The sequence below is a fragment of the Falco punctatus genome (assembly GCF_963210335.1).
Source record: "Falco punctatus genome assembly, chromosome: 3".
NCBI lineage: Eukaryota > Metazoa > Chordata > Aves > Falconiformes > Falconidae > Falco > Falco punctatus.
Window position 1 is genome coordinate 62,493,319 of NC_137582.1, and position 12,201 is coordinate 62,505,519.

Sequence of the window (12,201 nt, forward strand, 5' to 3'; positions counted from 1 at the left end):
TAAAACAGGCAGCCAAGCTAGGGAGCTTTCCTCTAGCTGGGAAACTGTGCAACAGGTACCTAAAGGGATCATAAAGGAGATTCAGTGGGAACTTGTCTCTTCTCTGGAGGGGAAAGAAAATCTGCTTTTTCATGAAAAGTCAAGCTATTCAAACCATGCGTATTCCAGACCATGCTCCGTGTGGTGGTGACACGAGCTTTCAGGAAAGCTGCCCCAGAGACCGCTCGCCTTTCCCAGTTGCAGTTTTCAGGCCGCAGCTTGTCACCCTGCGGGCAGCGCCACACCAGCAGGCAGCCACGCCAGGGTGGCCGGTGGCAGGGCATTGTGAAGGTCCCCCCGTTTCTCTGGACGCTGCCCCTCCAGCGAAGGGGGCCGTCTGCCCGGTCGTGCCCGGCCGTGGGGCAGCAGGCCCGGGTGCGGCAGGGGAGCGCGGCGGTGCCCGCCCGCCCACAGCGCGGGCAGGGCCCCCCGGTGGGTGAAGGTGACACAGCCGCGTTTGCCGGGCGCGGTGAGGGGCGCAGCACGGGCGGGAGCCACCCCCGGGGCAGGAGAGCCCCCCGAGACCCTCCTCGCCCGTGAGGAAAGCGCGGGCGGCGGCCGTGCCCCCTCCCCGGCCCGTCGGCGGGGCCCAGCCGCCCGCGGCGCGAGGGCGGTCCCCAGCGGGGGCGGCCGTTGGCGGGGCGCGCGCGGGGCGCCGGCCGTTGGGCGAGCGGCAGCGGCGGGGGGGTGGGCGCGCGCCGCCTCGCAGCCCATAAAGCGCCACCCGGTCGGCGGGGGCCGCCCACAGCCGGGCTGGGCGGCGGGCGGCTTCGCCATGAGGGAGATCGTGCACATCCAGGCGGGCCAGTGCGGCAACCAGATCGGGACCAAGGTGAGCCTGAGGGGAGCCGCCGCCGCTTTGCGGAGCCTCTCGGCGCCCGGGGGACGCGCCCGGCCGCAGCTCTGGGCCGCTCGGCCCCGCGGGGCTGGGCTGGGCTGCGCCGCGCCGGCCGCCGCCCTCCCGCGCCCGCAGCCAGTCGCTGCCCGGGGGCGCGGGGCACGGCGCATCTCGCTGCTCCCCCGGCCACAGAAGGCTTGGGAAAGTTCCGAAACCCAACGGAACTTTTTTTTTTTCTTATAAACTATTTTAAAAAATACTTTTGTGTTTAAGCGGGCCGGGCCGCGGCTCGAGGGCGGCGGGAGCCCGAGCGGCCCCTCGGGAGGCCGGAACGCCGCGGCCCGGGCGGGCTCGGAGCGGCGCGGCCGCCGCCCGGCCGCTGGGCTAAACCCTCCCGGTGCCTGCCTGGCTCGTGCCGGCACCGCGTCCCGCCCCGGGCGGGGCAGGGCAGGGCAGGGCGGCCCCGGGCACGCCAGGAATCCGGCAGCTGCCGCGGGGCCGCCGCCGCCCCCGGCCCGGGCGCTGGGCAGGGCCCCCCGCGCTCCGCAGGGGAGTTCCCGACCTGCTTCTCGTTTTCCTCCCTTAGTTTTGGGAAGTGATAAGCGACGAGCACGGCATTGACCCGGCCGGAGGCTATGTTGGTGACTCAGCGCTGCAGCTGGAAAGGATCAATGTCTACTATAATGAGTCATCGTGTAAGTGTGGGATGGGGAGGGGAGGGGTGCGGGACGGGGGACTCCGTGGAAAGGAGCGCGGAAATCTGGGAGAGAACGGGTGTCTGAAGCTGTACGGCACAGCTGGTCACACTCCTCCAGTGCCTGCCCTCAGTCCCCCAGCCGAGCCCCGCACACCCCATTATACACAGACAACGTTATCTGCTTTCTTATAAACTGGCAACTGGGCAGAGAAAAGTGGCACAAGGGGCAGTCCTTGGAGCCTGGAAGAGGAGGTTTGTTTACTATTTTAACGCTACACTAGGCGTTTGTTCTTTTAACCTATGATTACTTCAGATGTGTCTTATCAATTACCCCAAATTAAACTGTTGGTTATATGAGCGTGCATCTTTAGTACTCTCATTTCATAACTGAGAGGGCTGGGCCACAGGTAATGGAGAACTCAAAGGTGATTAATTAATAAGTTGCCAAAGGTGCTCAAATCTCCTGAGTCAGTCTGGTGTTGAAGGGTGTTAACAGCGTGAAATAAGGATCATGAGTCCTTTGGTCTACTAGTACGAACTTGCAAGTGTGAATGTTTCATCTTTTGTCCAGCTCAGGTTAATTCATATTACTTACCTGAGTTTTCTTGACCAATTTCAAATGGATGCAGATTCTTTTTGTGCTTCGTGGTTGAACTACTACCGTTTGCTACATACCATGTAGTTCTTCTCAGTGGAGGTGAATGCTTCAAGCACAAAAGCTTGTGAGACATATTAGGGTAATTTGAACGTAAACCCTTCACTCACCCCATTATTCACAGAAAAGATTATTACTTTCTTGTAAAGAACATGCTTTTTATTGCTAAAAAAGAGCTTACAAAATGTAATATAACATCTGTAGGCCCCCCAAAGATGTCGGGTCTGTTTTTCAAGTGGAGCTGATTGTTACTGGTTTTCGCCACCATGACTTCCTGTATAGGAAATATTTGTTATATGTAGACTAATAATATGAGACATCATATGTTTCTGTATTGAGAACTATACCCATGTTAGCTTATTTCAGAACATTAAGGGTGCGCTTACTTTTTGTTATAGCCCAGAAATTTGTACCAAGAGCAGTCTTGGTGGACTTGGAACCAGGAACCATGGATAGCGTGCGATCTGGTCCTTTTGGTCAGCTCTTTCGGCCTGATAATTTCATCTTTGGTATGTGCACATAACTTTTTCAAAAACAAAGCAATACAACAGGTGTTTGATTACCAAGTGAATGGTCAAAAAGCATTTAATCTCTCTATTCCAAAGTGATTGTTGGTACTGAGGAATCCTACTAGCTTAACAGTGTGATTGCAATTATCTGTAAGTCAGCTAAAAGATCCTGTTAACTAACAAAGTCATTGTTCTGTTACTCATTCCTTCAATTAGCAAACTACTGAAAGTTTCCTATGGTATTCGGATAAAGAACATTTGCTTTCCATATATACAAACTTCAGAGAAATCTTAAGACCACTTCTTTACAACAAAATGCATGGAAATTCTGCAGAAAATAGAGGGTGGTGGTGGTGGAAATCTCAACTACAAGCCAACCAGACTACTCTTTACTTGAATTCATATTAAATGCTTGAGTACTGAATTGTTTATAGGCTGTGTAATTCAACTTTTTCAGCAGATCCTTACAGTATAGTAAACAGTGGAGGAAGACCAACTGTAATATGGAAAACAGTCATATGCAGCCAGTTACTGGGTTATTTTCCAGCATAACAAGGAACAGTCTGAGAGTACGTGGGGAACTTCTGTTTTTGCAGTGTTCTTGCAGAGAGTTGTTTTGGTGTTTCCTGTTATACTTTGGACTTTTGTAGTACTTTCTCCTCAAAGCTTAAAAATGCACATTCTAGGATTAAATTTCATAGCATCCTTATGAAGTACAGAAGCATTATTAGTCCCTTTGCAATAAAAGTGAAATAGCATGTGAAATTGAAGTGATCCGTGTGCTGAAACAGGAAGTCTGAATGAAAGCTACCATGAGAACTCTTGTGTCCTTGTGGTTCCAAGTCTGCACTAGCCACAAAACAAATTTCCTCCTGCCAAGGCAAGTTTAGGTTGCAACTTAGTTTGGTATGTTGTGTTAACATAAGGAAGGAACAATGCCAGGGACAGACAGAGAAAAGATAAACATTATTTGGGTGGTATAAAACAAACTGAAGTCTGGGTTGTTGCTGTTGAGGTGGGGAGTAAAGAAGCCATACAGAGTCACTTCAAGTCTTTAACTGACTTAAAACTCTTAATTCTATATCGCTGTTGTCCTTTATACTTCATGGCAGTGATGTCAAGGATCTCTTTCGAAGGAGCATCAAGTTACGACACGTATAAGTAAGCGTGGGGAGAAAAGCCATAGACGTAGGCAACTTTATAAAGTAGGTTTCTATATTCAGGTCTCTCCTTTCATTCCCTTTCTCTGGCATGGACCACACAAGCCCCCTGAAAGTGAATTCACCTGATCTATGGAAATACCTGAACTGGAGCTTTGCAGTTTGTCATACCACCAGTAAAACCAGAGCGAAATCAGTTTAAAATGTCTTCAACAATAGTCCAGTTCAGTGTATTCCCTTCCTGCCAAGATAACAATGAACCAACAGCATGTGATCAACTTGTATCTGACTGAGGCCCCTGCCAGCATCAGGCACTGTCCTCCCAACCTGCTGAATAATGTAGAATGGCTGAGTGCTGAAGTAATGATCTTCTGTGTCAAAAGCCAACAAAGCATTTTGTTTTCTCTTTTAAAAATCTGGCCTGTGCCCACAAAGGGTTTTGTGGCAGAAGCTGGCAGTTCCTTGCTTGCTGTACCCCAGGCTGTTAGGGCTCATTCTGATGGAGATGTTTTCTGCCTGTGCTTGTATATACCTGCATATGCCCATGTTTCCATAGCAAGTAACCACGGACCATCAGTCAGGATTTCATTTGGCTATACTGCATATGTGATCACACAGTCCAGATACAGGAATTTTAGCTTAGACTGCAGGAGACTTAGATGGACACAAAACAATCCTTTTGCTTCAGTGATTGTGTTGACAAGGTAGTGATATAAAGGGCGAAGTGCAGGCGGAATAATCTCACTGTATGAGAGCAGCAGGTCTCCTGGCCTTCTAACAGCATATGGCTGCCCACCAGGGATGGCTGTGAGCCATGATGTGCCTCCTCTTGTTAGGCAGTTTTCATTTGTACATTTTTGCATTTTTCATTATTCTCTTGTGTACGCCCTTGCTAGCTTTGCTACATACATGCCACATCTATTTAATTTGTCTGAACTGGTAGGGGCAACCACAAAATGGCTGTTAGCCGGTCAAAGGAACTGTCCTTTCTTCCCTAAATCATACCATGTGTTCATCACCAAGGTTGTTTGCACTAGGCTTCGAAGTGTTAGTGTGCAAGCTACTGAGCTCTCTTCCCAGGTTTGTCTTTTATTTCAAACAGCAAAGAGAGGAAAGGAGTGAAAGAAAATTGCAGGAAATAGTTAGCATTTTAGGGATTAAAAAATAAATTGACTGTTAGACAAATGGCTTCTGTGCACATGCAGCTCAACCTAAATGTGTGATAACCCTACAATGTGTTGGAGAAAAAAATAGTGGCAGAAGGATCCAGAGATACCAAGAGTGGGATTGCTTTGCATAAACTTCCTTTAGAGCTTTGTAAATGCACAGTGAGAAAAGGCAGGGGCAGGATGCTAGAGACTGGCTGCATACAATGCAGAGCTTCCAGGATTGGCAAAATATCTGCCAAGTCCTGATTTTTGTGGACACAGGCTCATTTTCCACCTAGAGATTTAGTCCTCGTGGAATTTGATCATTTTATGTGTTTGTCTTCAGAGGTCTGGTAGGTATCTGATAAGTGGAGGGCATCCAGTAGGGTTTCACAGGATTGTGATCAAGATTTCCAGATATGTGGCAGCCTTGTCAGAGCCATGGCACCTCCAGACTATACTGTATTGTCACGAGTAAGAAGTCTGGAGCTTCCAGGGCTTATTTTAAGTGTTCTGTGTGGCGGTGGTGGTCTTACAGTGCTATAGAGCCAGTGGGTCTGGAAGTATTGGATTACTGGGCATATATGTGCACACAGCAGGAAATCTCGAATGTCGGAGCCCCTAGGCAGGTAGGTGGCTGACCAGTGGATGACGAGCCATGTTACCGCTGGAGTAGCCGATAGCTGTGGGCTGGAGGGACGCCGTTAGTATTGGTGTAGGCAGCCACTCCTACAGTTCCGCTAGGCAGTTTAAATGTAAAGGTTGTATTAGTGCAATAGAGAGAGGAAGTGGTGGTAGTGTGGGCATCCAGGAGTATGTGAGACGGAGATTGAGGCTAAGGGGGTCTAGTGCAGTGGAGGGCCCAAAGGAGGACAGGGTCTGCCTCAGTGTTAGGCATTTTATTTCCTAACTCAATTTGCAAACTGAGCAAAAGCAAGTAAAATCAGTCTCTACTGATTCTTGTTCCCCACACCCCCTATGAAAATGTAATTTCCACACTTGTGAGAGTAATTGCCACTCTCCTTTTACCTTGCCCTTTGTTCCTATTCTCTCCTTATCTCATTGTCCACTAAAGAAAGACATCATGATGTTCACTCAAGGGGAAATCTGTAAAATAAAGTCCTGAATTCAGAATTCAGCTCTGTTAGGATCCTTCTGCATTTTGGAGTGATGTCTGCTTGTTAGTGTGCATCCTGATGTACTGCACTATCTGTAGTAGGGGATCTACTCAAGCAGACTGCAGATAGTTGCAAACATGTTTAATTCTGGAAGGATATTACTTAGTGTTTTGCCCAGCTGGACAGGAAGTGCTGAGCTCCCTAGGTTCAAAGAGAGAAAAATAGAGCAACATATAGAACAATGCATTAACTAATCAAATACATCATGAGGAAACCAAGCATTTATGCAGTAAAAATAAAGCGCATCATAATCAAACATTATTCCAGCAAGCAGTTTCCTTGATTCTTACGTTTGGCACTAGCACAGTGTGCTGGGAATTGAAATAAGACATGTTAATAGGAAGGAAGGGGAAGGTCTTGGAGAATGATGCAGAAGTTGACAGCTCTATACCTAATTCTGAAACTGTTGCTTTTTCTGAATACCACTCACAAAAGTACCAGTAAGTGAGTCTAGTGGCACGATGTATGTGTGTAGTAGTCACCGTGAGGAACAGGAGTATTAAGAAAAATGGTCCCCTTTTTGATCCTCCTTGTTATCCAAGTAATAACAAAATAGTGACATAGCAAAGGATCCACACTGTCCATACTAATAAACTGAGTGGCACGTAAATGGAAAATGGAAGCCTTCCTTGAGGAGAAAATAAGGGGCTCATGAAACATCACTAATCCAGTTTTGCAAGTTGTTTTGCAGATGCTGAAGAATGAGTTTGTACAGAATCCAGTAAAAACTAAAAGGTGCCGGATAACTTCCAAGTTCTTGAAATAACATTCTTGGAGCTTCTGTTGATAAGTATTTTCATTCAGGCTAGGTAACCATGAATTTAAAAAGCTATAGTTACTGATATGACAGGTTAAACAGGACTTCTGAAGCCCACCCTTATCCTTGAATGACAACAATGCCTCTGTGTCTCATGGGAACAGTCCAAGAACCTTTCATTTAGAAATGTGTATCTGTGATTTACTTTTGTATACATCATGGTCCTTCGAAAGTATTTAAATATCAAACAGCCATCTTGTGTTTATGGAATAAGTGGGATTGGGAGTGTGAAAGCTTTCAAAACAAGGAGTCAAGGCCATCTTTGCATTCATGGCAGGTTAAATACAAAAAGGAAAAAAAAAATCACACAAAGGTACAAACAAAGAATACCAGGGATTTGAGTCAAAAAAAGACTATATAAGTTCATGTTGGTACTTCCAAAGGTATTTGTAGGCAAAATGGAAGAGCACAGGTATCTACCCGACAGATTTTGTTACAGATGTGAATCCATTGCAAATAGCAAACTTTACCAATAATTTTGTGTATTTTCTTTCCCTATTGTATGTTATTTTAGGACAAACTGGTGCAGGAAACAACTGGGCTAAAGGACATTATACAGAAGGGGCAGAGTTGGTTGACTCTGTACTTGATGTAGTAAGAAAAGAGTGCGAACACTGTGATTGCTTGCAAGGATTTCAGCTCACTCATTCCCTGGGAGGAGGGACAGGGTCTGGCATGGGAACCCTACTCATCAGCAAGATACGAGAGGAATATCCAGACAGGATAATGAATACCTTTAGTGTCATGCCCTCCCCAAAGGTTTCTGATACAGTGGTGGAGCCTTATAATGCTACGCTCTCAGTCCACCAACTGGTTGAAAATACAGATGAAACCTACTGCATTGACAATGAAGCTTTGTATGACATTTGCTTCCGTACCCTGAAGCTCACCACTCCAACGTACGGTGATTTAAACCACTTGGTTTCCGCTACCATGAGCGGGGTAACTACATCCCTGCGTTTTCCAGGCCAACTAAATGCTGACCTCCGGAAGCTGGCAGTAAATATGGTCCCTTTCCCACGCCTTCACTTTTTCATGCCAGGCTTCGCTCCTTTGACAGCTCGAGGCAGCCAACAATACCGAGCACTCACTGTTCCAGAGCTCACCCAGCAGATGTTTGATGCCAAAAATATGATGGCAGCCTGTGACCCAAGACACGGGCGATATCTGACAGTGGCTACTGTCTTCCGTGGTCCCATGTCCATGAAGGAGGTTGATGAGCAGATGTTGGCCATCCAGAACAAGAACAGCAGTTACTTTGTGGAGTGGATCCCAAACAATGTCAAGGTGGCAGTGTGTGACATACCTCCTCGTGGCCTCAAGATGGCTTCCACATTCATTGGCAACAGTACTGCTATTCAAGAGCTCTTCAAAAGGATCTCGGAGCAGTTTTCAGCCATGTTCAGGCGAAAGGCTTTCCTCCACTGGTTCACAGGAGAAGGAATGGATGAAATGGAATTTACAGAAGCGGAAAGCAACATGAATGATCTGGTTTCAGAGTATCAGCAATACCAAGAAGCAACAGCAAATGATGGAGAGGAAGCATTTGAAGATGATGAAGAGGAAATCAATGAATAAAGAAATTGGGTGCATTATTTCCCAGGCCAAATTCTCAGATACGGATTTCTAATAATTAGGCTTATAAATCTGTATTTGGGCTTAAAAAAAAAAAAAAGGAAAAAGAGGAGCATGAGTTTCAGATGTTACGAGGTGCTCTTCAGAGTCCATTGAGGTCACTGAGAACTGAGGACATTCAGCATTAGCATTTCTGGAAATCGGGTCGTTTCTGTTCATGAGACAAACATAAGGCATTCAGTGAAGACTTTGGTCTAAGAGTCTGAACACAGCGATTGCTAGATTGGGATCTTTTTTTTTTCCCAACGAAGTGTGTCATCCATAAAGTTATACAAGAGAAGACAAAATAGGCATGAAAAATCTACAAAATAGAGCTGCCCTATTTTAATTCAATTATGAGTAAGAAAATCTTGTAGGTTTGAAGTATTCATTCTGTACCGAATGTGTAATACTGAACTGCCAGGAACAAAATTTATTTGTAATAAAAAGAAGACAAAGGTTTTAGCTATTCTGTACAGTAACTGTTAACAGTGATACTTGACTCCAGTCCTCTAAAAACAAAATAAAAAAATTAGTATCCTCTCAAGCAAAAGTGTTTTGGGCAGTCAATGCTATATATATATCCAGTGAGCTGCAGGCCAGAGGCTGGATTTATGCTATGTGACTTCATCACTTGCAGCTGAATAATCACAAATTACATATATGAAATCTATCCGCTTGTGATGTGTTCTTTAAGGACCTTTAGGGTTTGAAGTGGCACCCTAGTATCTTGCTGGTCCCCCATCTCTCTGGTTATCGCTAGTTACTGATGCTATTTTTCCATTCCACCTAGCCCATACAGCCGAAATTTAGATACTCCACAGAACATGGTGGGAGAGGGGACATAGGCTGTGTGTCAATAAATCTCACTACCTAGGTTTGTATGTTCACCACACCTATAGGTGCTATGGATGTCTTGTTACCAAGATGGGTTATAATTGCTGGACAGATTAAGGTTAAAGTACAAATAAAAGTATTTATCCACAGTATTTGAAACAGCTGGTAAAATGAAAGATGCACAACTTTATCTGCTTACACTAAAACTGAAACAGAAGTGTCTCTGTCTTGTCCAGCTGACTTGCTGCCTTGACAAAGTGACTGCAGGGCATTCACTCTGTGCATGCTTTATGTTTCTGCTTATATCAATTAAACAACCGTTCTCCATTAGAGAGCCTTTACCAGAGAACGCTGTCTACGTGGAGCCTCTTATTTAGGTCAGTTTCTAGGCAACAAAATAAGCAAAGGAGAAAACCTCTGGAAATGCAAACTAAAAGTGTTTCAGGAACTCTTTGCTCTTTCTCTTCTCGCCTTCAGAAGCACTTTCTAAGCAAGAGTGTTGCTCAATACTTCTTAAAAAGAAAGGCACTATGCAAACATAGTATATTTTCCAAAGAGCCACTGCTCCTAACAAGATGATGTTATGTTAGTTTGGGATCCAGGGAATGAGACCGTATTTTATAAAGTATATGAACCAGGCAGCTGTTACCCACATCATAAGCTGAAGCTGTCTGCACAATTTTAGCCTACACAGAATGGAACTAAACTACTTCTAATAAATTACAAGTTTTTCATATAAAGTGACTTCATGGATTGAAGCACAGTTGTTGGAAACGCCAACTTAACTGGCCTTGGCAGAGGTGTTAGGCAGAGATTGGGAGGGCCTGGCTGATTCTTTTGAAGGGTCATGATGGAGTCCGCAAATTCACGGTGGCCACATTCTTTGCAATGGCTAGTGATGCCTAAAGAATTCATGAATAGAAATCAAGCACCTTTAAATATGCATTTTATAAATGTTGTGCTATGTTGTGGCTATGTATTTATCATGGCATGAGCTGCGTTAAAGAGAAGTTAACACTTGGTGCAATACAAAGCAAAATCCACAGGGAACAAAGCCATTAAACACAGAATTAGTTGATGCTTTGTACATGGCAGGCTATTAGCTTCATGAGGGAGGAGAACATGTTCCAGGCTCAGTCTGCCATCATACAGCTGCGGCACAGACTTTTCAGTTAAAACACTAGCATAGCTTCTTCTGAATGAAGTAGAACCAGCCATCTTACAGCTTGTGGAACTGCATTTTGGTGTAATACAGAATTTGTAACTAGGTCACAGCCATAAATTCTGACATTGCTGTGAAAAAAAGTTGTTAACACTTAAAAATACCCAGGAATCTTGGAGTTCCTAAATAACTGAATTAGTTATTCACTTGGTGAACCAGGCTGTTCTTTATTGCCTTTTGTACTCTGATTCAAAATCCAGAATACAGGCTCCGAGCCTGTGGAATCCAGACCTGACAACATCCTCTGATCCTGCTTTGACTTCTAGCCGTTCTTTCACATGTGTTTACTTGCAACGGTCTGGCATGAATTCCTAGAATGTGTGGAGGTGGGGGAGGCAAACTAAAACCCTCTTTAGAAAAAAAAAGGAGACATATTTTCCATCTGATCTTAGGGGAAAAAACCCAACCCACGGAAAGGAACCCAGGAACCCGTAGTAGGACCATTACCAGAGGACCAGCTTGCATGTAAGCAGTGAGGAAGCCATGGGAAGCACAAATGCTTCCTGTTCCCCTTCAGTCAACCAACTCCAGACACCTTCCTTTCCTGACAAAACTGAAAATTGTTCTAGTAACAGGTTTGGTGAAAGATTCCTCCAGTTGCACTTCCTTTCAAATACCTTCCTACTTTTCCCTTGGGAACTTATCTTTTACTTTGAAATCTATCTGCCCAGTCCCACCCAGCTAACTTTGTTCCTCTTGTCACATTCCTCACCTATATGGTTTTCATTTCCCCCCTATTTTTACAGCCTAGTCCCTTGTACCTTTTTCTTCTGTGCCTAGCCCACCTTCCTTTTCTCTCTTTTTTACTGCCTTGCACCTGGCACACAGATAAATACACAGAAGCAGGCTGCCGGGGCAAGCCAAACCTGGAAGTGCAGCTCCCAGTACTGCCCGGACACAAACACCTCTGCCGACACGAGTATGAGGGGAATAAGGGGCAACCTACACTGGTGACACCACTTGAAAACAGGGAGCGGGCACGGCCTGCCACGGGAAGGAGGTGTATCAGGACAGAAACAGGGATCTAACCCAACGGGCCAGCTCCTTTGCAAAGTCACTCTGATCAAAGCCACCAAGGAATTGGGCAGACCTTCCATTTACAGACGTGGCAGTCCCCGCACATGCTACCTTAACAAAGCCACCTCAGGCTCTTGATTTCTCTGCTCTCCATTTCTTCTCTTACATTTGCATCTCCTTAGGAAAAAGTGGTCACCTCCTGGGAATGGGGTCAGGTTGGGAAAGTGTCTAGACCTGCTTCTTCTCCCAGCACTGGGAGGAGCAGGGAATTTATAGTTCCCTCGTTGCAGTACAAGCCCCTACTAGTCAAAGCAGCACCACTCAACATGTTTGCAACAAAAATTAATCTGGCCTTATTGGCAGCCACAGCATGGCCTAAACTTGATTTTCTTGATGTGAAATCACCTGAAGTCTTAAATTTGTGAGTAGGAGGCAGCTAACTACACTTTAAAGAAACAGGTTGAGTAAAC

At 45.7% G+C, this 12,201-nt stretch overlaps 1 protein-coding gene across 1 annotated transcript; it reads left to right on the top strand.

Annotated features, from left to right (window-relative positions):
• Positions 1-716: 716 nt before the first annotated feature.
• On the top strand, positions 717-8,728 carry TUBB6 (tubulin beta 6 class V). Its single transcript, XM_080378107.1, has 4 exons — positions 717-871; positions 1,464-1,572; positions 2,628-2,738; positions 7,556-8,728. The coding sequence occupies exons 1-4, from the start codon at positions 815-817 to the stop codon at positions 8,617-8,619; spliced, it is 1,341 nt and encodes a 446-aa protein (XP_080234233.1). The 5' UTR covers positions 717-814; the 3' UTR covers positions 8,620-8,728.
• The last annotated feature ends 3,473 nt before the right edge of the window (positions 8,729-12,201 follow it).

Bases quoted from the DNA above. Each gene is read 5' to 3' on its own strand.
- TUBB6 (XM_080378107.1), top strand. From the start codon at position 815: ATGAGGGAGATCGTGCACATCCAGGCGGGCCAGTGCGGCAACCAGATC. The intron at 1,573-2,627 runs GTAAGTGTGGGA...TTTTTGTTATAG, and splicing joins CTACTATAATGAGTCATCGT to CCCAGAAATTTGTACCAAGA. The intron at 2,739-7,555 runs GTATGTGCACAT...ATGTTATTTTAG, and splicing joins GCCTGATAATTTCATCTTTG to GACAAACTGGTGCAGGAAAC.